The 27,207-nt window shown below is 36.9% G+C and overlaps 2 protein-coding genes across 6 annotated transcripts in view; one reads left to right on the forward strand and one right to left on the reverse strand.

The window, feature by feature from the left end:
- Positions 1 to 641: 641 nt before the first annotated feature.
- Positions 642 to 15,502, forward strand: LOC142984809 (uncharacterized). 4 transcript variants are annotated; one of them, XM_076132639.1, is made up of 16 exons: positions 642 to 733; positions 1,321 to 1,433; positions 1,710 to 1,873; positions 3,882 to 4,052; positions 4,861 to 5,017; positions 5,388 to 5,464; positions 6,012 to 6,207; positions 6,695 to 6,723; positions 7,299 to 7,368; positions 9,309 to 9,410; positions 10,261 to 10,388; positions 11,210 to 11,309; positions 12,020 to 12,150; positions 12,593 to 12,712; positions 13,525 to 13,679; positions 14,514 to 15,502. In XM_076132639.1, exons 2-16 carry the CDS (start codon positions 1,346 to 1,348, stop codon positions 14,623 to 14,625), a joined length of 1,800 nt encoding a protein of 599 aa, XP_075988754.1. In that variant the 5' UTR covers positions 642 to 733; positions 1,321 to 1,345; the 3' UTR covers positions 14,626 to 15,502. The 4 variants fall into 4 exon arrangements, with proteins under 4 accessions (XP_075988754.1, XP_075988756.1, XP_075988755.1 ...); XM_076132641.1 differs by lacking the exons at positions 10,261 to 10,388; positions 11,210 to 11,309; XM_076132640.1 differs by lacking the exons at positions 6,012 to 6,207; positions 6,695 to 6,723.
- A 1,123-nt stretch (positions 15,503 to 16,625) lies between these two features.
- Positions 16,626 to 27,207, reverse strand: part of LOC142984745 (putative fatty acyl-CoA reductase CG5065) — a 74,860-nt gene continuing 64,278 nt past the window's right edge. For both annotated transcript variants that reach the window (XM_076132503.1, XM_076132504.1), the window contains exons 11-13: positions 22,701 to 22,829; positions 21,851 to 21,979; positions 16,626 to 21,463 (exon numbers count right to left, since the gene is read on the reverse strand). In XM_076132503.1, coding sequence (XP_075988618.1) covers positions 21,316 to 21,463; positions 21,851 to 21,979; positions 22,701 to 22,829 — 406 coding nt within the window. In that variant the 3' untranslated portion in view covers positions 16,626 to 21,315. The remainder of the gene's footprint in view (positions 21,464 to 21,850; positions 21,980 to 22,700; positions 22,830 to 27,207) is intronic.

The following is a 27,207-nucleotide window of genomic DNA, read 5'->3' on the forward strand; positions in this document are numbered from 1 at the left end:
ATTAGTTAATTACTATCACATACTTGGTACTTTTTTATTTTAAAACTTGTAGACTTTATTGTTATTTATGCGACTCGGTGAATCGGAGAGAACCGCACATAATATGACATGGGACCTAAGTATAAAAAGACCGTAGTTACATGACCTGGTGGAACATTAATGTGGTATTTTTTATTTTAATAAGCTCGAATCACTAGGATTCCATAGCCACATGGGCAATGGAACATTATAAATGCGATACATAGAATGAATGGCAGCCGACTTCAATATGTAGGTGGAAGAAAGACTAGGCCGATGATGGTATACCTACTTTAGAACACAAATATTTGTCCTGAGTGGGATTCAAACCAATGCACGCAGCCCTATGGTGATGGTGAAGTGACCACGTTAACCACTGCGCCAAACGTGCGGTGGCCCTGTATGACAAGATATATGAATGCCAATGAAGCAAGGGAAGTTTGTAAGGATCGTACCAAGTGGCGTTCTTTGGTCTCTGCCTACCCACATGGGAAAAACGCTAGATTTTATATATGTTTGTATGTACAAATAAGGCTTTATTGTTTAAAGTACAGATCATAGATTATACATTTATGTACTGATAAGTACAGATTGTTTCGAAAAAACCTCGCTGACAGTTGCTATGACAACGCGAATGCGTAAACTGAAGTCAATCAATTGTTGTGCGATGTTTTACACAAAATTATAAGGTTTTCAGTGTTTAATAGAAAAAAAGGTGAGTGGTTTATTACATTTTATAATCAAGAATTGCGATAAGTTATGTTTGTATCTACTTGTCACTTGTTTCAACTGTAAAGGTGAGCATCGCAATGCAACCTTGCTTAACTTGGAATATTTACCTAATAGAATTACTATTTAAGGGATATCTGTAGACTAAAAGTTGTTATAATATGGGAATTCTGAAAAGATTTCGTTCTCTGCGGTGAAATTAGACGTTAAGTTCAATGCCTAATGAGTTCTGTCTCACTGAGTCCTTTTGAGATTTTCGGCGTCGTAAATACATGAAATCTTACAACATTGCTTTATGTCTTTCATTCCATTATTTCTAATTTATTTAGTTTTATCGCACTAGAACTCCTATTAAAAATACAAAACAAAAATTAAACATTTATAGTATGTAGGTGCTTTAATCCAACTATAGACGAGTAGCGCCATCTATGATTTCAAAAATGCACTACATGTTTTTTTAATTTATCCTTATCTGTAAAATATCCTCCAGTAAGCTTAATTTTAGTCTCCTTTAGACTGAGCTTATAATACACAACTTAGCGTAACCACACTAAAAGGCTTGTCATATAACAGGTTACAGATATAACCAGCATCAACCATGCCGGAGCTCGTGGAGCAGATGTACTGCTCCCAGCAGATCGTCATACCACCCAAGTTTCCCTATGTACTCAAGAGATACTGCAAAGGTAAGCCTTTCGAGGAATACAGAGTTTCCACAAAAAAAATTACTGCTGTTTAATAGCAAAGTGGCTACAATTTTAGAAAATTTGCGGTATTTCATTTAATAAAAAGTGTTAATTAATTTAAATCAAGCTTTCTTATAACGGTTTTATAGTTTCAGTCAGATTTTTCGTCTCAATAAATAATAGCATTACTTTTTTAACAACTAAGTATAGCCTATGTTATCTCTAGTGAAGTTTTAATTGTATGTTAATTGTATAAAATACTAACCTGTTTCTCAGCGGCTATCAAAACCCAACCCTACGATCTTCTCCGCTGGTCATTCGAGTACTTCAAAGCACTGGCAGAGCACCGACCACCACCTGTAAAACTGAGGCTTGAATACCCCATTTACAGCACCGAGGGGGGTCTGACTAGGGGTTGTCTGAAAGTACTAGCTCAACAGGTAAGAAGCGGTTTTCATTAACTTAAAAAAACTTCTCTACTTCTTTAATTGATTTTAACACAAAGCGGGGTAAGTGACATCTAGTGACAACTTCTAGAACTATTAAGTTTTATAGTGATAGCAGTGACATCTCGTAGCAAATTGTAGAACTATTGAGTGTCATGGTACTAGTAGTGACACCTAGTGAGGAATTAGTGAACTGCTGAGAGTGTTCATTTGAGTAGTGACATCTAGTAGTCACTTTTTGAACTTCTAAGGACATTAAATTTGTGTGATATGATAGTTCACAGAATCTCTAATAGATGCCATTACTAGTATATAAATTAGCAAATTTTATAATTCAAGTTCTGTAAGCTGCTGCTAAATAAAATAAGATAAGATAATGTTTTATTTTGCAAATATGGGTACAAAATATGTTACAGGGGTTACTTATAGGCCCAGCGCAGACAGACCGGAATAATCCTCGCGCGATCTCGAGCATTTTCTTTACGGCTCGCGGATGCTCGAGCATGCTCGCGACTGCTCGAGCCTGCGCGAGGAAAACTTTCTAGGTTACCATTCTTCATTAAACAGGCCAGTTTTCGTGAAAATTCGTCAACGATGGTAGACTGGGCCATGATTATAATTGCTCTTTTGACTGAAGAAGAATAAAAATGACGTTCTCTCTCTTTAAACTCAGTAACAACATTGAAATTTTTCGTACGATGCTCGCGTGTCCTCGAGGATGTGCGGGTATCCCCGCGCATCCTCGAGGACGCGCGAGCATTTTTTGTCAGGTTCAAGCAATTATGCACTTTATTTCAATGATTTTAAAGTTGATTTTCAAGTGCGTTAAAAAAATCCTCTCCGCTGCGCTCCTCTTGGTCTGCGCTGACCCTTAGGCCCAGCGCAGACAGACCGGAATAATCCTCGCGCGGTCTCGAGCATTTTCTTTACGGCTCGCGGATGCTCGAGCATGCTCGCGACTACTCGAGCCTGCGCGAGGAAAACTTTCTAGGTTACCATTCTTCATTAAACAGGCCAGTCTTCGTGAAAATTCGTCAACGATGGTAGACTGGGCCATGATTATAATTGCTCTTTTGACTGAAGAAGAATAAAAATGACGTTCTCTCTCTTTAAACTCAGTAACAACATTGAAATTTTTCGTACGATGCTCGCGCGTCCTCGAGTATGCGCGGGGATACCCGCGCATCCTCGAGGACGCGCGAGCATTTTTTGTCAGGTTCAAGCAATTATGCACTTTATTTTAATTAATTTAAAGTTGATTTTCAAGTGCGTTAAAAAAATCCTCTCCGCTGCGCTCCTCTTGGTCTGCGCTGACCCTTAAACAGGCCAGTTTTCGTAAAAATTCGTCAACGACGGTAGACTGGGCCATGATTATAATTGCTCTTTTGACTGAAGAAGAATAAAAATGACGTGTGATGATTTTTTGACAGGTTCAAGCGATTATGCACTTTATTTTAATTAATTTAAAGTTGATTTTCAAGTGCGTTACAAAGATCCTCTCCGCTGCGCTCCTCTTGGTCTGCGCTGACCCTTATATTTAACATCGCCCAGCCACTATATGACTATTATTTATATTATTTACTAACTACTAGGCACTCATTAGTTCTCAAAGTTGCTGCTAGATGGCGTTTATTGGGGATTCTGTTTATCATTCTCATTAAATATATTTATTTTTATATTTCTTTTGTGTTATCTACAGGAATTGTGTCACAAAGATTTTCGAGTAACTTTAGCATCTAAAATAAGTAAAAAGCAGTATTGTTTTGACCTAAACACGAAATCTTGGTTTTCATTCATTTATTTATTTTAGGTAGATCTTACTTAGGTCTATTTTCTCATAAAGCAAGATCTTGTAAAAAATATACCTTATCTATTATACCTAAGTAGTTAAGATTCGAAAGACAAAGATGGGATAAAGATGAGTGTCCGCAGACTCCGCAGGCGCATTTTGAGCGTTTTTTCCTTACGAAACTAAAATAAAACATACCTATATTCTGTCCAGTTGTCCAGTCAAGTGGAGCTCCCGATCCCGCTGGTGAAGAACGCGTGGCGAGGCTTCTGCTTAGACCCCTGCGAGTTACAGCGCGTGCTGTGCCTGTGTGAGGTGTACCGACGAGCTAATACTGTGCCCTTCTTGCACTTCATAGCGGTTGCCGGAGGACTGCTTACTAAGGTACGATGGTATCTGTGAAATATAGGTATATTTATAATTAATATGTATTATAATGTAATGGGTAAAACTCGATTGAATATTAAAGGTTTGCATCGACCGTGGTTGCTGTAATTTGATCGAAACGTCGGGTAAACAATTAAAGTTATAATTAAGTTAAGATCGACATGTCACAGGTTTGAATTCTATTTTTATTTAACCCGTCACTGTTGCGCTGCTGGGCAAGGGTTTCCTCCTGAAATAAAGGAAGGGTTACACCTTGAGTGATTACGTTGGTCACGTACAGACGGGTTGGAAATTTGCATGCTCTTAATAGATGTGATAAATAAGGCATGCAAGGTTTCATTATGACGTTTTCCTACGCTTTCCTTTAGTAAGTAAGTATCTATCTATCTATTCAGCCCATTTCTACCCACTTTGAAGATAGGCCGTCCCCACAGTACGCCAATTTTTACGATTCTGCACTTGTCTCATCTATCAGTAAGTATTTACATCTAATTCATTTCCACCCGTAGCCAGTTGCGCTCACCGGTCGGTAAACGATCTTTGGATCAAGCAATCGTTGGCGCGGTCATTTTATGCATGAGTGACCGCATAGTGTTACTTGAATTGAGCGTCTCCGTGCTTCGGAGGGCACGTAAAAAGTCGGTCCCAGTTGTTGTCAATTAAGATAACAGTCGTTAAGCCACGTCAAAGGTTTTAGGGCGGATGGATCAACTTTGACACTAGGTTGACCACTAACCATACGATAGATAGATAGATTTTCACTCCTTTATTACACACTTCGTCATCATCAAACTTTTCCTTCCAGTGCCTGACCCACACAATGATCTTGCTCTGTGAGTCTCTGACGAAGGAGCCGGACGGTGGTTCAGCCGCCATCAGCCTGGACAACTTCCTCGTCATGTACAACTTTCTCGCCAAGATCGATGCGTCCAAGGATGTCAAGTATTACAACGGTTTTAGAGGTAAGGCATTAATATCTTTTGGTAATATTATTTCGTTTAAAAGATGTCCTAGTTTTTATGATCATTATGGGATTTAGTGAGGGCGACTCCAGACAGGTAAATAATTTTATACTGAACAAGTAATTACTAGTAAAAAAGAGAGGTTTTATATTGATAATTTGCACCCCGCCCTTTTAAATCTTAATGCATTCTTTTCTCTCGTGAATGTTTCATCTTCTGTACATCAACTTGTTATATTCAGACGCAAAAACTGACAAAAGGTTTTTACTTGTTAAAATACGGTTTAGTATTTTCCCAGGTTACGGCCTTAAAACTCAATAATCATCCCACTTTAGAATAAAAAATATAAAATTATTCGTTAATTTTCCAGGACAACTACCTGAGCCCGAAGAACCAGCGGAGGAAGAAGTCACGGAGGAATCGAAAGACGAAGAGGCACAAGATTTGGTGAGAGATTATCTAACTTAATAACTTACTATACAATGCCTCTACTTTTTGTACAACAATAGAGGTTGAAAACATACACAGGCTTTCCTTCCCTACTACCAAAACCCTATCCACAATTTAACTGTCTTTCCTTTACCCTAGATCGATCTATTTTCCGAACCAAAACGAAACACGACAACAAGAAATAAATTTAATTATTAGACAACTCACACAAACACGGTCATTTGATTACGGTTCGATGGTAACCAAATAACTGATAAACATACTTATATACTTCTAAATACATACTTATATAGATAATTCACAACCAGGCTCAGTACAAATACTCGTGCTCATCACACAAAGATTTGTCCCGGTTAGGATTCGTACTCACCACACGCGGCGCTACGGTTATTGCAGCGAGGTGACCGCTTAAACCACTGAGCCAAAGGTGCAGGTATTTTTGAAATTCCACCACAAACCTTGTTACAGTAGAAACCATTAAAAAAAAAAACGAAACACTCTTCAACTTTACCCTTATTCCCCATCCTTTTCCCTTCCTCTCCAGACAGCCATATCTTCCGAAGAGTCCATTGAAGACACGGTCCACGTGCAGCGTCTATCTCTGATAGATGACCACGTGTCCACCAGTACGAGGATCAGCACCAAGATGACCAAGCCCATCATTGGCAGGATCCAGAGGTCGCCCTCCGTTGAGAGGGAGCAGCAGATCGAGAGGGAGAATTATATGAGGGATAGGAAAGGTTCTACTTAAAAAACTGTTGGGCTTTAGAGGGAGAGAGGGAACAGGTTTTCCTTATCTAGGATAGTTTCCAAGGAAAGTAAGAGGATCTAAGCAAACGTAGGTAAGCCCAAAATAGCATGGTACAGATTGTATAGGGCAGGGTAGATGCAGACATAGGTCGAAGACCTAGGTACGTTGCTAGCGTCTGTACATGTTTAACGTAATTCGTATTCGAAGTTAAGTAATATTTGACATGTAAGATTTACTAACCTTTTTTCAATTAATAACTTCAATTCAAACTGTTTAACTATTAAATAATTTATATATCTTGTCTCTGACTGTCACTCAAGCGATATAACTTTACCTTTTGTTAAAAATCTAGACACTTAATGAACCAAAGTCCTTTCATTACAACTATCATTTCAGATTTAATTTGCAAGTTACTATAACTGTTTAGTTAACTATCTAAATCAGTAATGAAAACATTTTAACTATTTCGATTTCAGGTAGACCATTGCCAAGTGAAGAAGTGGAAGTTAGTTGAAATTGTCAGTTTATTTGTAGTTATTGTATGATGTCATAGACCATGTTATTTTATCAGAATACCTTTAAGGTTATTTTAATTTCTCGGTTAATTCTTTTCTATTTTAAATGATACCTCATATTATAATTGCGAAGGCAAAGAAAGCGAAGCTAACTAAAGTCTTGTGCAGTTTTCAAGAGCACTAAAAACCTCCCAACTATGAGAATCAGTACCTACAGTTTCTGTGTACCCCTGTATGTATGTGTGTGTGTAGTTCAGGTTTGCCTGTTTTCGAAGTAACAGAAACCTGGTAGTAAATACATTTTGAAGAACGATCCGTAAGCGCCTCTTGGTATCTTAGAACAATTTATCTTATATGTAAAATGTCACAATATTAGTGACCGTACTCCTCCGAAACGACTTGACCGATTCTCATGAAATTTTGTGAGCATATTGAGTAAGTATGAGAATCGGCCAACATCTATTTTTCTTACCCCAAAGTGACACTTTTTTTTTTATTTATATGGCAAAACAACGTTAGCCGGGTCAGCCTGTAATAGTTTAATGATTGTATTCTATCTTTATAGAAAAAGCTGAAACAACTCAGTTCGCAACACGTAGCCCAGGACGCGGAAGGCACTAAACCGGGGAAACCAGGTAACTTACACTATATTTTACAACTCTCGCACTTTGTAAATACAATTATTCCTTCTATAATCTCTCTTGTTCTTTAGATTTCAGCAAAAATACTTCATAGTGCACTTTACACCTATAGAGAGAACGATTTTATCAAAATGTTACATGTTTTGTGCGCACTTTCATTGTCTGATTAAGGTGCAGCGCAGACGACAGACTATCCGTGACGCACTTTTTAGTTTGTGAAAATAGAACTTATGCCATTATATGCAGTAACGCACACACGCGCAAAAAGTCCGGCGCGTTATACTACATATAATTGCATAAGTTCTATTTTCACAGACTAAAAAGTGCGTCAAGGATAGTCTGTCGTCTGCGTTGCACCTAAGGCAAGTAACAGTGTTATGTAAAACACTTTCACGATTTCATGTGTGGGGTTAAATTTCCCGTAAATATCTGATTGTTTCTTATCATAAAACTATCGAAACATAGGTGAGGGTCACTTATAACTTACGCTCGTTTTCTGAGGTACATTTAGCGGTAGTTTATCTATTCAATAGCGCTTAAACTCATATGAAAAAACGTTATTGAATAGATAAACTACCGCTAAATGTACTCAGAAACCGGGGGTTAGTCGTTTATGAATAATCAAATCAGCTAATCTTTGTTAAACGTCAAAAACACATTTTGTATAGAAAATACGACATAGCGAAGTCACTATGCCATACATTCGTTGGCATCAAATCTTTACCCACAGCCTTTTCAGTTCATAATAAATTTAACTGCAACACTATATGGGAAAAAAATTACACAGAACTAGCATTTTCGATGAATCTTTTACTATAACAAATTTTGTTAATATTCTGTTGACCCATTATACCCTACGGTAATGCCTGTAAAAGGCTACTAAGATGTCACGTTTTAAGACCTCCTTTATACATAATTGTTGTACTCACACAAAACTTAGTGAGCAATCAATGATTTAGTCTTAGAACTTTTAAAACGTAATTATTATGAAATATCTAACACTTATTAGCCAAATTCAATAAAAAATAAAGAATAGTTGCATTTAAGTTAAAGAAAAAAAATGCCTATACCAGTATCTTTACGAAAAGGTAAATAAATAATTTAAAGGTTACATTACCTTATTTACTGCCAGACGTTTCGATAGAACCGCATCGACCGTGGTCACTGGGCTGACTGATGTGGCTGCTAAACGTCGTCTCCTTGAAGCACGAGTTTATACAACTACCCTCACTTATCCCCGGTTTCTGAGGTACATTAAGCGGTAGTTTATCTATTCAATAGCGTTTAAACTCATATAAACGACCGCTAAATGTACTCAGAAACCGGGGGTTACTCTTCACTATTTAAAATTGGGTACCAGTCAAATCACTCTACTCTTTATGAAATGTCAAAAATACATATTATTAGTATAGCAATACGGTGTAGTGACGTCACAGTTTCGCTGGTATCAAATGAGTGTCTATTAAAATGTTTCAGTCTGTAATAATTACAGTTTCAACATTATTTAAGTACGAATAAAGTTACATAGCCTGAACATTTGAAATGATTTTTATACGAGTACAAGTCTAATAATTTTTCGTTAACTCAGTCAACTTTAGCCCTCATAGCCAGTTGCGCTAACCGTTCGGTAAGCGACCTGTGGGTTAAGCAACCGTTGGCGCGGACATTCCATAGATGGTTGACCATACAGTTCAAATATATGGTTATTCCATAGATGGTTGACCATATACATATATATATATATATGTATATTGGAACTGTGCGTCTCCGTGCTTCGGAGGGCACGTAAAAAGTCGGTCCCGCTTGTCGTCAATTAAGATAACAGTCGTTAAGCCACATTAAAGGCTTGACGGCTTCAACAACTTTGACACTAGGTTGACCACTAACCATACGATAGAATGGAAGTAATTAAATGAATAATTTCGCTTTCTTAGAAGGTAAAGATGGTGAGAAAGACAAGGACGGCAAGAAAGACAATCGCGTGGACATATTAGTGTACGATGAAGACGAGAATCCCGTGGAATATGAGATATACGGTTATTACATTATCATTTGTAAATATTCATTATCACTTAGAAAATGCTTTTGACAATAGCCACCTTCACACAGACACTCTATCGCGCATGAAACAACAATCGCACGTGAAAGAGCGCGCGTGTAAGGGGAAAGGAAAGACCACGCGCCGCGCTCATTTGTCAAGTCCGCGAAGAAAATCGCTCTCGAAGAGCGCGCTGCTTTCCCGCACTTAATCCTGTACGCTCCTAAGAACGTGCGATACAGTGTGTGTGTAAAGGTGGCTAATGATTTGAGTAAACATCGAGTTTAAGCTGTGTTTGTGATTTCGCTTATGGTCTGCACGTTTGGTAAGCGCCACGCTCAAGATATGCTTAATATCCGCGATTCAGTAAAATTATGTACAGTACTAGGCTTAAAGTAGCACATGTGACTAATGATTAGAATAAAATGTTTGTTATTTCGTCAGTAGTGTAGATATGGCAGTAATTATAAAAAATATAGACCAACATTCAAGTGAAATGCTAGAATAATAGTTATGATAATAACTAGAAATGTTAGTCTTATTTAAGTAGTTCTTGTAATGATTATAGACATTTAAAAAAAAAACATATTATCTTTTTTTTAAAGAGTGCTTAATTATCTTTTCTAGAAAATATTAATTGTAGATTACTTTAGTCTTATTAATTAACTGCTTCCTTCAGAGTATTTTGAGGCTTGTATCTTAGAGTCACGTTAGAAAAAGAACCATTTTTTCAACAAACGACCAGCCTTGATTTAAAATGTTACCTAGTCTAGATCACTAGTCGTATTAGTATTATAGTAATCCTATCCTATCCAAACCCCTATCCTTATCCCATATCCCATATTCAGGAGAGCCTGAAATCCCTGAATTTGTCGAGGAAGATGAAGCCGGTGAGGATGCAGAGTTCAAACCAGCCAAGCCGGAGACACCAGCTGAAATGACACAGGCTGAGAAAATTGCCTTATTCGTTGCGGAAGTAAAAATTATTGGTTTTGTAGATAGTGGTGATATTGTAAAAGAAAAAAGTGGAGCTTGCTACACACAATTTCGGTTTTGCCATTTATCCGCCTAGCTATTAGGAAAACTTAATATGTAGGTAAAACGGATGGGACAACCCGAACAATTGAGTCGAGTCGGTTTCTTGGTTGGTAAATATTGCCGAACCGAATATGTGTTTATAAGCATGACGTTTTGAGGGAACATGTAGTGTGTTACGGGTAGTTCTTGGGTAGACGTTAAGTGTAACTTTAGAAAATAAGTAGTTAATGAGAAGCTTGTTTTCAGCACAGCGTATGATGCGGTAGTGGTTGTAATAATAGTATGCTGTAGTAATTTAAAAGGCCGTAATAGGTATTTCTATATTTACCAGATATAAGTCGATAGTAGTTGAATTTAAAAGCTTTGGTTTACTTGCGCCTTGTAGAGTTCCATTTGAATGACGAACGCGTCATGTTGTAATAAACATGTGTCAAAATCTCACAAAAGTTGGTACGAAAGGTACATAATTAGGGATATTTATTTTGATGAAGTATATAAACGGAGAGGCACATAGTCATTCATAGCCCCTGAGAACGCAACGCATTTATCTATACCTCTGAAATTGTTAGAGTAATCGTAGAACTGTATGTAGTAATAGTCGTCCCAAATCTGATCTTTAAATCTCTCCCTGTTAAAGGACAAAAGACAATGCCCCTTTTGACGTAAAATATCATAAAGACTTTGTAAATTAGTTTTAGTACTTAGCACAATAATAGATTTGCTTTTAATAAACATTTACTCATCTATCTCATATCCCAGATGTATAGAATCAGAGAGGAGCGAGTACAAGACTTGCAGGAAACCTTCGAAGACATAGCGGCACTTGTGAAAAAGTTCAATTCTGCTAACTATGATCTTGGTTAGATTTACTTCTTCCTTCACTTACGCCCGGTTTCTGAGGTACATTTAGCGGTAGTTTATCTATTCAACAGTGTCAAAAGTCATACAAAAAGGCGCTATTGAATATATAAACTACCGCTAAATGTACTCAGAAACCGGGACTTAAAGAGTTATTTTAAAGATCTGTATAAATATAGAGCGCCTTTTAGAGAGCCTGTTAACACCCACATTATTTTTCAAATCTGTGAAAATTAGCTTTTTCGTTTAGCTTTATCGTGTGTCCTTACATATGCACACTTTTGCACATTCCTCATTAACTCGTGTTAAGTTATTCGAACCCAGAAACGTAAGTTATTGGGGAAAAGGCGCAGTTACACTAATGCAGATCAAAGTTCCGTTACAACCCTACTTTGCAGTACTTGGATTTTCATAAAATTAACTCTGAAATCATCGGTAGTGTCATGACGTCCTAAATTCTGAAGACAACTTTCAATAAAGTATCATTTTAAGTCCCATTAATTCAACATAATTTTAGGGTCATTAAACTTAGACTGGTCACGATACTGAGACACTTGCGTATGGATTTTGTATACAATTTTGTTAATTACAAAAAAATCCTTAAACATCTAATCTAATTTCTGAAGCGAAAAATCTTTAAAACGCGAATTTTGTAACAGATTCTCTGTTTTCATTGTTGTATCATAAACTTTATCAGTAATTTCTTCCCAGGCATGGTGGCCGGTCGTCAAATGTCCACCACGAGTGGTGAGTTCATAGTCCAGCATATTGAGAAGGAGATCATGGATTATATTGATGAGCAGATCGGAATACTGCCCGATCCTGACTTGAAGAAGAAGAAGGTAAATATCTGTAGCAGTTTGAGCATCTTTTGTCAGTTTTAACCACTAAAAATATAAGAATTTGGTAAACGAAAGCGTGTTTGTCTGAATTCTACCTAGGATGAATTACCCAATATTTACGTGAGAAAAGCACATTTTTTTTATTTATTGGCCAAAATGTTACAATATCAGAATAAATAATACCTTAATATCTACTCACTGACACCAAACTGACCCAATCGTAATAACAAAATTCATGGGGATTAGCCAGAGCGGAGACTTTTTGGGAGGGAAAAAAGTTTTTACTTGTAATAAAAGTGTATTTTTTATAGTTCGGTAAATATAACTTAGTTGATTTTGTAATGTCACGCAAAAGGGTTGTAGAATGTTTATTATTTAAGTTTATATCCAATATTTCGACTTTTGTAACTGCATACACTATAAAGGTTTTGAATGTGGCCAGGCAAAGCCAGAGGAAGTAGCAATGGTGCGAGATATCCTGGAGACCTTCCTGGATGAGAACATGGACATCATCGTGCCTGAAGTTGAGGAGGTTGAGGAAGAGGAGCAGCCTTTACCAGAGGTATGATGTTCCATCTCATGCTGTACGGCATCTGAAGATACATTTTTGACAGTTGACTTTTAAATGACTGATAGACTAGTCCAGTAGTCTTAAGTAGCAATCTGGTGAGATATCACAAAATTACGTGATTATAGAGGCATGGAAATCTATGATCTCAATTTTATATATTCATAGAATCACTGCCATTTTTATTCATGAAAAAACGTGTTAAACGTAGAGGCAGGCGGTCTGTATGCCTCTACGTGAAAAATAAATAAATGAAAAATAAATGTATCTTGCTGCAAGTGTTGTGAACTTTTATCATATAATCATATAGGTATATCATGTTTTTAATATTGACGCTAAAAAAGAACGTTGTTACAACTTTTGATGTTATTGAGGTTCAAAATACGTTTATTATCATTATCAACTATTCCACGTCTTGCCCAAAATGTCATGTCCATCACAACAAATTAATGACATACTGATAGCAGCATCAACAGATCTAATTGTGTTTTCAAACCATCCAAAAACCTATATAAAATATCATACAAATCGACACAAGCATTTAGGAGCCGACAATCCAACTAAAATTATAAATGCGAAAGTTTGTGAGAATGTACGTATGTATGAATGTTTGTTACTCTTTCACGCAAATACTACTGATCAAATTACGATGAAATTTGCTATGTAGGTAGCTGAAGACCCAGAACAACACATAGGCTAGAGGTTCCGAGGGATCGGGATTTACACGGGAAGGGTTTCCACGCGGACGAAGTTGCGGGCGGCCTCCAGTGGATAATAAATTTCTATTGTGTAATTGTCTTTCACAGATCACCGTGGTATACGCAGTGCCCGGGATAGGACCTCCAGTAGAACCGGACATCATAGCGGACTTTGAGGACTACGCGCTGAACGTCAGCAAGGTTCAAGCCTACGTCATCATGCCCAGGAACCTGAGGCACTTCCTCTGTCCACCGCTGGAGAAGTAAGTCAAACTTCTGATCGAATTTAGATTTTTCTTGTCAATTCTTTTCAATGACAATGCTCAGGCGCCCGTATGCGCCCGTATGCGCCCGTATGCGCAAGTGGGGTTTAACCAATCAAGGTGGCTGTGTTTGAGGTGCCCCATCACAAACCATGGCACATGTGCTCCAATGCCCTCTCTGTCCCACAACCTGCACAATTGAGGACCTTAGCTTGGCGACGGATAAAGCAGCTGAGGTTGCCAGGTTCTGGTCAACAATTGTGTAGGTAATACCATGGTGAGTCACGACACGACAGAAGAAGAAGAAGACTGGTAGAACCGCTTTCGAACTGGTGGTAAATTCACTTACCCCCGGTTTCTTAGTACATTTAGCGGCAGTTTATCTATTCAATAGCGTTGCTGTTTTTTTTGACTATCATAAGTGTCAGTAAATAGTTCACATAGGTCAAGCTATGTAAATATTGAATTGAATGATTTAATTTTGATTTTTGATAAATATTCTGTGCACCGGTTGTTTATAATCTGGATTAACACAGAACTTTCTACTCCAGGTATTTTTTTTCGGGAACGCGGGCTAAAGGAATCGTCAATGATTATTTTCGTAAAAAATAATTATAATCTTCATTAACTGAGAATTAACTGACATTCCTCAAAAGTAAAGCTTAGAACGTTTTAATTTTTAATTAAGAGTGAACGTATCTATATAATATTAATATTCTTTATATGCTAGCTAAACCTTCACAGAGAAATTAAATAGTATCTCTCCTCATTCCTGGAAGAGACCTTTGTCCAGCAGTAGGAGAGTAATAGCTTTAATTTGTTTTCTATCCACAGGTACATAGAATACTCATACGACAACAAAGTAATTGAACCTGGGACCGCGACGCACATCAAACTGGGCGTCAAGAAAGAAGAGGCGGCTGTCGGGGGCGCCATGACAGATTGAAATTATATCTTAGATAATCTTTACTAGTGTTTGTATTTAATTCATTATAATAATTATTGTAGATCCGATTCCCAGAGTTTTATGGGCACTGTCTCCCTATTGCGAGAGTTCTTTTACTTTCTTAAAAACTTCTAAAGTTCTTATTCTTTGAAATGATGTATCATATGCACTATAACATTTTGAACAAGTATGTAAAAAATCCTTATTTGTTCCACCCGGCTTAGAAGAACTGAGCTCAATTTTCAGAACGACAACTATTTGAAAGCCACTATGCTGTACATTGGTTTCTCCCTTAGATTATAGTAATTAACACGTTATGTTAAAGCAGCAATGTGATATACGTGTGGACTAAGTGATCTTTTCACTGTACTTTGGCTATATCGTTTGGACAACCGTCTGCCTAAGCTTTTGCGTACTCTGGGAACTAGTTATTTATACATGTACATACTTGTTTCATAATGTTTCTAGTTTAATTGTTTATCGCCGTTGTTAGATTTAAAAGTAGCTGCTTGTATTTGATGTCCGTTCTTCCATTTCTTGATGTGTAAAATCTGTTCAGCGACGAATTAAAAAAAATGGATTTCTTGCGTTTCGAATTAAAAATTAATCTTATGTCATTTCTTAGAATGTAACCAATTCTTCTCTTAACTAAAATATAATGTATTACTCTGTCTTATTTCATCTGAAACTGTTCAGCACTTTGTATAAGAGTGACAGACAGACAGTTGATCTTGTATGGAACAGTTAATTCTTTGAACTAAGTCTATGTACTTACACAACAAACTCCAGGATCCATTTTGATATTGTCTTTGCTGATCAGATTCGTAGATATTTGTAATTAATTCTTATTGTTGTAAATGTAATAAAATGAAAATTGAAAGAATTTCGTGTCATTAATTTTCTTCAATGTCGATGAAAGTATTTAACGGTGAGTGCTGCATCTGGTATTACAAGGTCTTACAAACGGTCTTTCATAGCAAGCTAAGTAACTCGGTCAATATATTAGGACGAGTAAAAAGTCTTTTCGCATTAAAGTAATAAAATAATAAACTTGTAATAAACTCTTTTCTCTACATAAAAAAGCTCGATATTTGGGTTCCTCACGAGCTCACTGAAAGAAACCTAATGAACCGTGTAGGTACTCATTTGGGATTCTTGAAGCCAAAGAGATTTTATTACAAGTATACAAACTATAATGCGAAAAGACCTTTTCCCCAACCTAATACAATCGAAACAATTATTTGTATGATTGTAAAGGAGATCGGCAGATTTCGTACAGCTTAATATTTGTGTTGTTTCGTAACAGAATTTGTACCACTTATTAAGGGGACTAAGTCACTTATTTTTATTTGGGAGTATTATTTTTAGAAGTCCGGATTAATAAGAAAGTATTTGTTTATTTAAATAATAATTTTTGGTCTTTGGCTTATATTTGTTGACAACTAAAGAAAAAGAAAATCTCATGAGACGTCACTTTTCGTCTGACGTCTACGCATCCGCTAATTTGCTGTTGCTTTGGATTGTGGTTTTGACAGCATCTGAGCAATTTAGCGAACTATCGGGGCTTCTAAAAATGGACATAACTTTTACCTCCCAACTTTTAAAAATATCAGAATTTTAAAATAAGCTTGTCTATCATATTAGCTACCAATTAAAACAAAAAGTAAACCTAAACATGACATTTTATAAGCTGTACGAATTCTTCATACAAACCTGCCGTTTGCCTTTCTCGTTTCGCCCTTGGATTCTAGTGTTTTTCAGTTCAAGTCCTAGTGGTACCTATCTAAATACATTTTGTCAACGTTATTTTAGGCTGTCACTAGTAGGTCACTGGCACTTGAAGGTCTACTGATCCAGTCTGTGATCTGAAAAGTATCTTCAAAATAGGGACTTATGAAAATAGGAAAAGATAAAATTCTTATTTGTAAAGGAATAAAGGAATAAAGGTATACAAGTCTTGGAACAGGAACTCTCAAAGGTGTTTCCAATGAAACATAATAAACTTTACATTCGTTTTATTACATTATGGAATAATAAATAAACCCCCCCATGTATATACCGACCTATCACCGAGACACGTTTCGCTGCCTGCGGACTATCGCCGTCCCTTTCTAGCTGGGCACTTGCTTGTATCTCGCTCTCGCTCTGACCGAAAGTTACAGGTTGATTCAAAAGAGTAATTTTATTTTTTACCAAATACTGTTCGTTTATGTTTTAGAAAATAATTTAGGTTATTTATAAAGATGATTTAATATTGTTTTTTTATTAAATTTAAAGTATTTTTTAGTTAAATTATAATGGAATATTAATTAAACAAGCATGGCCCAGCCAGTTAAGACGGAGACTATCAAACATTGAGCATATTTCAACCGGCGCTGTATTATAATCATCCCATCAATGTTTACGGATTTATCATAGCCATAAACCGCTGGCGTCTAAGCAAAACAAATTTAAAGCATTATTATGCGGTTTTCGAACGACACGACGCCATCCTGAACTGTCAAAATTCGGCGGGAAAAAGACGCCCGTCAACTGTCACTTAATTTAACAATGTTTTTGGAATATTATGGAACAATCCCAATTCGTTGCAATCGATAAAAGTTATCAGGTACTACGTTAACACGGTAGAAAGTCTACCGATGACATTTTCAAAGAAATTTTCAATACATTTTTAATAATTAAAATTTTTACTAATGTTTTATATATTTTAACTACACGAACATCCGCCATTTTGTTTTTTATTCGTTCGAAAACCGCCGAAACCTTACTCCACTCCAAAACATGTCTACATTATTTAAGATACAGCGAAAAAATGAAACATAGTTCCCGCATGTATATATTTGGATTTAACTTTGGGACAACTAAATTCTATATACACAATTATAACAGACTCCGCACGAACATTTTCACCGGAAAGTTTGCCGAACAATATCTCCTTACCTTAATTAAATACAAAAAATACTAAACAGAAAAGTATACAAGCTTTTGAAAACAATAAACGTGACTCAAGTATTACCTTTTCAAAATGTACATATAATATACTTACAGGCAAAAAATAAATATTTACGTACGCACTGGATTCCATCTGTCCAAGTACCTGGATTTGTAATCGAACGAGAAATCGAGGTACTCGGATAGATCGCACCAACAATTCATTTCCCTTTTAGGAATCGATAAGTTTCAAATTTACACTAAGAAAACTTAAATTATTTCGACACTGGAAGAAGAAATTGGAATGGCGAACGCAAAGTTGACATTTTAGGTTATAAAACTATAATATTGGAGCTAATCACTTAGATGTAACAGAAGACTGCAGGAAGAACTATTTGAAAGGAAGCAAATAACAATACTAAAGCGACATCGTTAAACGTCGTAGCAAAAATGTTGATATATTAGATATTCTTCTAATTAAGCTAGCGGAGGATAACAACAGTTAAAAATTATCGATTAGTCTTAATAAACGATTGTAAACGTCAACTTTGCGCATGCGCACCGCGTTACTAACAATCACTGTGACGTGTGGAAAAAATCGTGAGAGCCAAAGTGTCTTGCGTTAGACTTATACAATAAAAATGCTAACACTTAAATAACATGTCGTATAAACTTAGGCATTACTTAACAAGTACAGCTTACACCGATTATTGTGGGACTAAGAAGACAGTATTTGCGTTTGTTTGTAGACAAACGGCCGAATGCTAACGTCAGTTTAAGCGGCTCACAATCTGCGAGTTTCGCTTCCGTCAATGGCGCTCGGACATTTGGCCGTCGGACAGTCAAGTTTATAAGTACGCATTGGAAAGGGGCAAAATCCAAAAGACCTGTCCTCTAAAGGTATCCTAGCATAGATACAACGAACTGAAAAACAATTTATTATATAAAAAATCAATAAATACCTACGTTTAATTATCACTAAGGAAGCGTCATTTTGGAACGAATTTTTTAAATTTTATTTTTAAAAAATGTTGCTTGCGTTTTAACTAAGCTTAGAAGGACCCATGTCATGTTTTTTATTTATTTATTATAATAAATACGACTAGCCGACTGCTCTAGTTGCTACCCGTGAAAAAACTTTCCATTTCAGAACTATCGATTCCAGAATGGAAATTATAAAAGTTACTAGAATTTTCGCTAGTGTTTCATTTCACATTAATATTGACTCCTTCTTATATTGTTGAATGAACTATAAAACCGCAATACGTCACATCGTTTACGAATCAAACGAGTAACATGTTCATAATGTAAAATAAATTTACAAGACAACATGAGAACGTCGTCTAGATACAAAATAATAGTCACACCCCAGTGTCGGTGTAATATATTATTTTACAATCGTTCTACAAATAATCAAAGATTTTTAAGCACATTATCGACAATGTTACGTGTTATTATGCCTTTTAGAATGTTAATAACTAGATAAACAGTAATAGTAATAAAGTATTGGGACTTGATAGAAACCCGATGCTAGATCTATAGATTGAAATAGTGAAAATGTATAAATGTATTTTGTCTATTTCATAATGGTTTATAGGCCTTTGACGTTAACAATCCCACTATTTAATTCCCAAATTCCCACGTAATTACGTAAAATTTCTACATATAATTCAATGACATGGGAACTTCGCAAAAACGTTTTAATTTGTTACGTATAAATAGACACTGTGGTCGATACACACCATCATGTAAAGCCATTCAAAACAGCACGTGAAGGAAGTATATGAAATTGAGCTTCTTTACAGCCAAATAAAGGAATTGGAGCCAAATTATATCAAGCGAAAGTTCAATCACTCATCGTCCTCACTGCACACCGGCTCCACCAAAATCACAAATTTTCACCAACAAAAAAATCTCGGATAAGACAACGTTATCGAACATTGTCGTAATGGGGAATGGAAAAACTGCTTCATATAGCTTCGGTAAAGCGGTAAACCATTAAAATCACAGGAGAGTGACACCGCAATGGTTTGTATGTTTCTACATATCCTTACATTACCACGAATCAAACTCTACGCTCCTAGCCGCTATCAAACCACGCGATCTTTTAATAAACATTATTATTATAGTCACATCTTCTAATAGATTACTGATGTGATGTTCTACAATCGTAAGAAACTCTACTATATTAAAGCGATCACGAGCTATTCTCTCTTCGATGGTAAGTCCAATAACAGATTCAAATTCAGCATCAAACGTTTTTCTATCTGTTGAAAATTTTAGATGTTAAACTTTATTTTCACTACTTTTAAATAAGTTCCGATTAGCTAATCCATTGAAATTTCGACAGTTTTTTTTTTCTTTTATCCACCATAATCCAAAACTTATTAATTAGTCGTGAAACTTGGCTTTATAATTTCAATGAACAACAGACTCAGAACAAGTTTACAACTGAATTGTCTGAAGATGAATTTCTCGAATCGCCAAAGAAACTTTGATAGCTACCCTTCATATCTAAATAGGATCAAAAAGGGGTCTAAATCTCACACAATAATCTACCAGCAGATGCAACATTATTTCATATATAATTTCGCTAATAATCGTTTGTTTAACAACTTTTTTTGGGATGTTTTATTTTACATGGGTGCTCATAAAGTATTCATAAAGAACAACTCTATGTAACGTGTATTCAGTGTTTAATATAGCAGGCACGTGAAAACTGCTTTGACGATGCGATAACAAACAAAGAGTTGTCCTTCCGAATAAAATATTCGACTAGTTCATAAATTTCTATTATTGAGCTTCAGAAATTCTAATTGCGTTTTCAAAAATATATTTAACGCCGAAAGTAATAAACAAACTAGCAGCTTTCAGCAAGAAAAATGCATCGAAAGTAAAAATTTGGGCAAACGCCTTGAATTTCTTAAAGAACAATGTTTTTTTTGCGTCAGTTATTTGTGCTTTCGAATTGGTCTTCGAACACATTCATGTCTCTCAATTAACAATGTACCATGAATTAATGAATGACAGTAGACTGATAAAGATCAACCTTTTAAAGCAAGATATAGCATTATATGAACGCCATCAAAACATAGAAGACTCAATACATATTGGCACTATAACTGACATACTTTAGCATCACATTGCACAAATAATTGTTTGTTTACTCGTACATTTAATATATGTTCGCTATTGTATTTAAAACTATGCAATAACAGATTTTGAACTCTTTAGATATTGAGCTGTTAAAGGTACAAAATTATTGGAATCACTATTACTTATAACGATTCGTAACTAACAGCCTAGCGCTTGGGAAGTAGGTATGTGGACTATACTGTGTCATCGAGAGTTACTGCAACTATATGGTCAACAATCTCAAGAATATACAAGGGACGCAACATAACTATCCGTCGTACCGACTACCGTCTTCCACCAACGCAAACAAAGCGGTTATTAACACTAATACTAGCATTTATAAGGAGTTCAACGATCCCCAATAACACAGTATCAATCCCGAAGCGAATATAACAGCCCCGTAAAAGCTTATTTAAAGAGAAAAATATATTACCTAAATTATTTTGCCTGTGTACTTAACAATCTATTGGTGTCAATGTTATAGGCGGCGACCGCCATATTGAAACAAATGTCAAACAAACGTCAAACAAATGTCAAAATGTCGAACGTCAAGTTTTTTTTTTATCGTGGCGTGTTTTTAAGCTTGGAACGAAGGGGCGTCAACAAGGTGTTGGTGTAGCGCCATCAGGCGATGGCCAGGAGCCGGGCTGCCCGCGTTAACAGCTCGAGAACACGCCGCCAGATGCTGCGTAGTGCGTTCGAGCGTGAAAATAAAAATCTCCATAGGAAGAACACGGTCGCCACTTGCGTTAGTACGTGGACTATGTGTAATCTGAAAATATAAGATTGAGTATCAGTTTCAGTCCAGGATAGAATTCAGCAACGTTTAAAATTCAGATTTTTGGATCTACAGTAGGATATTGAATTATTCGGGAAATTAAAACATCTGTCACTTTCATTAAGAGTTTATGCAACGCATGCATTGAGTCTAGCTATATTTCATATGTGATTGCCCTCTTTATCTTCAACTACTATTAATCTAGCCCAAAGTTTGTTGAGTGAAGACCTACATACACCAATCTATAAGGTACTGACACATCAACAACTGATAGTTAAAATATCTCTACCAAAATCCTCACTCTCTCACCGCCCTGTTTGTTATGTATGAGTGTGTGACGAGAGTGTGGGTATATACAGGTAATGTTTTGAGCGTATATACCTGTTAAGCACAGCCCTGGACTTGGGCAAGGTGTCGGGGCTCTCCTTGAACAAGAACCTCCTGATGCCGAGCACGTACGACTCGATGTACGCGTCCCAGTCGATGTTCCGCACGTTGAAGTCGAAAGTCCTGGATACGAGAGATAGTGTGAATAAACGTGAGCTCTTTTCAAAGATATCATAACTGATAAACTCTCGCGTTGCATGTTTAATGTATAATAGAATACGGGAATTAACGCGAACACGCATTTTACCTTAAAATTCTTCTTTTCAAAGAGTCGTACGCTCTTTCTCTCTCATCTCTCTCATATTCGCTCATAATAGTAACAGCAACCAAAACTGTATTATAACTGGCCTATTAAAACGCGAAGATGCTTAAACTAAACAGGAATTTTTGGTAGCACTTCTCATTGGCCCTATCTTCCGAACTGGCGGTGACAGCATTTGACCAAAATGAATAAATGATTCGATTTTGATTTTCAAACACAATACATGTAGTAACGGGAGAAGATAAATTCTTTTGTAAAGACACCTATATGGGGCTTATAAATCAGATATCTATTATTTACTTAATACAATTTAATATAGACTATGATTTATATCCTTTGGTCTACTAAGTTTTTGTCGATGTTTAAAAATATTATCGTTTCAATTGGTCTCAGGTAAAATTTTGGAAAAAATCTCCAATACCTCTTGAGAGGGTTAACCACTCAGACATCGAAGAATCATACCGATCCACACCCAAAAGTGAAACACTGACAACTTAACGTTTATGACAAAGTTGAATTCATACTTGAATCTGAAACTCCCAAGCTCAGAGTTATCAAAGTGTCATTATATTCAGTAGTTACCTGCGGTCGTCAGGCGAGAGTGAGGCACACAGAGCCTGCACGTTGTCGTCGGCGAAGGCCCACTGGCGCGTCGTGAAGTACTCCAGGCACGCGGCCGCCTTCTCCAGCTTGTTCTGAACGCGGACCATCCTGGGGACAAAATGGAGATGATTATCATGGAACTGCTTACCAAAGGCTTTGGGCGAGGTTTAACTTATGTCTTCTTAGTCAATTCGATTGATTGGACAACTCACACACGGTCATCTGATTCCAAACTAAGCAGAGCTTGTACTGTAACCAGATAACTGTTGATACTTACATATATGTACTTCTAAACATATACTTATATAGATATATTTACAAGCACAAATATTTAATAATAATAATAATAAGCCCCCTAAATTCCTACCTTACGTCCGTGCCGAACATCAGGCCACGTGGGGGGCGGACACGCATACTATAGAAACTTATGCGGCTAACGAGGATAAAGGTAAACCCTTTATGGAGATGAGTAAAAAAGTATACAATTTACGGTCGCTGCCCGGGGGTCGCCGGGGCACATCTGGAGCCGGTGCTGGGTGTAGCAGCATGCGAACCGTCGGCGATCAGGAGTCGAGCAGGCGGGCTCCCATCGATAAATCTATGACAGCCGATCGTCGGGGGCTGAACAGGCGGGCTCTTGGCGTAGAAGTGACAGCCGATGACTCAGGCGATGAGACTAATTCATTATTTTCTTCCATCCCTTCGACTCGCCCTTCATACATGACAAGAAGTACATCTACCTTGTCCACCATTAGTACGCCCGACAGTGTTGTGCAAGAAGTCAATCTCGACTATGAGCTTGCACCCACCTCGGGCCAAACGCGCAGACGATGGACACCTGAAATAAATAAGTTCATACTGCGCACCTATCTCCAATTAACCGCATTAGAAACCGATACAAAAACTTATTTAGAACCCCTGCATCTTAAATTCATAGAGAAGTACCCAGACATTCAAGTTAGCCGACAGCGATTAGGCGATCAGCGTAGAGCCATAGTACGTAATAAATTATTGCCGCAAAAAATAATAGACGAAATATACAGAGAAGTTAAAGAGGAATTGAACCAGCTACAAATAACACTACAAACACAACACGTACAAAATCCATACAATCAACAAAATGTACCTACCCAAAACACAGTACAAACGGTAAGCTTACGGTCACAATCCCAAAACACAACACAGACACGAATGAGATGGACTAATGAGCAAAACGAAGCTATCATGAGATCCTATTACCGTATCACCAATCTAGGCACTAATGAAACGGCATATCGTCAACAGCTGCACGAGGATTTCATTTCCCGATTCCCTTCACTAGCCCACCTAAGTGAGCAAAGAATTGCTGATCAGAGACGTGCAATAGTGAATAATAACTATATTAAAAAGGATAGGTTAAATATACTAAAACAAGAAATAGCAGAAGAACTCCAATCACAAAACCGTAATTCAGCTGTAACTTCTACGGATCATAATTTATTCTGTAATGAATATAATATTGAAAACACACAACAACCACACATAAACACAGAACAATTAGACCTATTTGAAGAATTACCATTGAACATACAAACAAGTACGAGTATAATAGAAGCACAGACTATTTTATCTAGGGAACCACACATAGACGAGACATTTCAACAAGCATATACATTTTATAAAGACACTGAACCAACTAACAGAACATACATACCTAAACAAAAACCATCCAGAAAACTTGCTCACATAATAAATTACTTAAACGTTATCACACTTAACGAAAACACTAACAACGACACTGATTTCCACACCTTACAGACACTTATTTACTGTGCAGCGTGGACGGCTGCAAAATTAAATGGAGCGAAGATTTTACTACAGTCTGGAGACAACAACACACACCACACTAAACAAGAATATAAACCAAGTTGGCAGAAAAGATTAGAAAGAAGATTAGAGGACTTAAGAATGAAAATAGGAAGAGTAACCCAATACATAAATGGTAATAGAAGTAGGTATATAGTAAAACAAGTTCAGAATATAATGAAACAGTACAAAACACACACCATTCATGAAGAACCTAACACACAAGCCGCACACACCCTAGACACACTTAAACAAAAATTGTCAGTAGTAACAGGTAGACTAAAAAGATACAAAGCGTGCGATCTAAGGAAGCAACAAAATTCACAGTTCACACACAACGAGAAACTTTTCTATCGCAACATCCGACAGGCTACATCCAACACTCAAGACAATAGACGCCCCAGTGAAATGGTCAACACTCTCACTCCAGATTTATTACACAGTTTCTGGGCACAAATATGGCAAAACCCAGTACAACACAATGCTGAAGCTAGCTGGATCCAAACTGAAATCACAGCCAATTGTGCTGAGGTCCAGACTATGAATTTTGAGTACATCTCCCCTAGTATTCTTGACAATGTTCTCCGTCATGTACACAACTGGAAGTCCCCAGGTTCTGATAACATCCACAGTTATTGGTACAAGAAATTCACAACAGTACAGCCATACTTGCACAATTTTATTAATACCTTCATCCAGAACCCCAACACAATGCCGTCATACCTGACTTTAGGTAAAACATTCATGATACCAAAAGACCTCGATGACCTGTCCAACCCTGCTAAATATCGACCTATCACATGCCTACAGACCCTATACAAAATCATTACTTCCTGTGTATCAGAAGTCATTTACCAACACATCGACTCCAACAACATCTTGGCTGAGCAACAAAAAGGGTGTCGAAGATTTAGTCAGGGCTGTAAAGAACAACTAATCATCGACTCTGTAGTTCTAAAACAAGTACAGAAAACGAAATCCAATCTCTTCAGCATGTATATTGATTACAAAAAGGCATATGATTCCGTCCCCCATACTTGGTTAGTACAGGTACTTGAGATTTACAAAATTCATCCAACAATAGTCACATTTTTGAAAACTATTATGACACAATGGTCTACTGTTCTTAAACTCACTACATCCAATGAATCAATAGAAACTCAGCCTATTCACATACAGAGAGGCATCTTTCAAGGTGATGCTCTTAGTCCATTATGGTTCTGCCTTGCCCTAAATCCATTATCAAATATTTTGAACGCTACTACATTAGGATACCCTTTGAATGACACAATAACTGACGGACAGACAGACGGCCAGAGAAACTTATTAAATCACTTACTCTACATGGATGACATCAAATTATACGCTGAAACTGAAAATCAACTTACTGAGCTCGCTAACATTACAGAACAGTTTACAAAGGACATACAGATGGAATTCGGCATTGATAAATGTAAAATTAACTCAGTCAGAGCAGGACAAAATCATCAACATAACTACACCCTCAGCACAGGAGAACATATAGAGGCACTTAGTGAACAGGACGCCTACAAATATTTGGGATACAATCAACTTTTACAAATACACCACAAACAAACAAAACAAAAACTTACAACACAATTTCAACATCGACTTAACACTATATTAAAAACACAGCTTAATTCAAGAAATACCATAAAAGCAATAAACACCTTTGTCATCCCCTTACTTACATATTCATTTGGCATCATAGCGTGGACTAAAACCGAACTAAGAACACTACAACGAAAAATAAATACAACCATGACAAAGTTCCGCAAAAATCACCCAAGATCTTGTCTACAACGTTTGACGCTACCGAGAAAAGAAGGAGGCAGAGGAATCATAGATATCAGTAACCTACACAACAAACAAATTACTTCTCTTCGCAATTACTTCTTTGCTAAGGCAACCCAATCTACACTACACAAATCTATAGTCCAAGCAGATCATAAACTAACCCCCCTCAACCTCAAAGATACAGCAGAACAGCCCAATGAAAAAATAATAGACATTCAGACTAAAGTTAGAGAATGGACCCAAAAGTCTCTGCATGGGAGACATCGCCATGATTTGTGTCAACAAAATGTCGACAAAGAGGCGTCGAACGCTTGGCTCAATCGTGGCGAACTCTTTCCAGAGACAGAAGGGTTCATGATTGCCATACAGGATCAAGTTGTTGAAACTAAAAACTACAGAAAATATATCATCAAAAACCTAAACGTAGACACATGTAGAAAATGTAATAGCTCTCCTGAAACCATTCAGCATATAACTGGTGCATGCAAGACATTAGCCCAAAATGATTATAAACACAGGCACGACCAAGTAGCTAACATAATACACCAGAAACTTGCACACCGGTACAACCTGATTGACTCCATCACGCCTTACTACAAGTATACGCCACAAACTATCCTAGAGAACACCACAACTAAATTATACTTTGATCGCGCCATCCTCACCGACCGAACGATTCACTACAACAGACCCGACGTCACATTAATTAACAAAACAACAAGAACAGGTTACCTAATAGATATAGCAATACCAAACACTCATAACTTACAAAATACAATAGCAGAAAAGCTTTCCAAATACACAGAACTCAAAGATGAAATAA

Source organism: Anticarsia gemmatalis, chromosome 28, assembly GCF_050436995.1.
Source record: "Anticarsia gemmatalis isolate Benzon Research Colony breed Stoneville strain chromosome 28, ilAntGemm2 primary, whole genome shotgun sequence".
Taxonomy (NCBI): Eukaryota; Metazoa; Arthropoda; class Insecta; order Lepidoptera; family Erebidae; genus Anticarsia; species Anticarsia gemmatalis.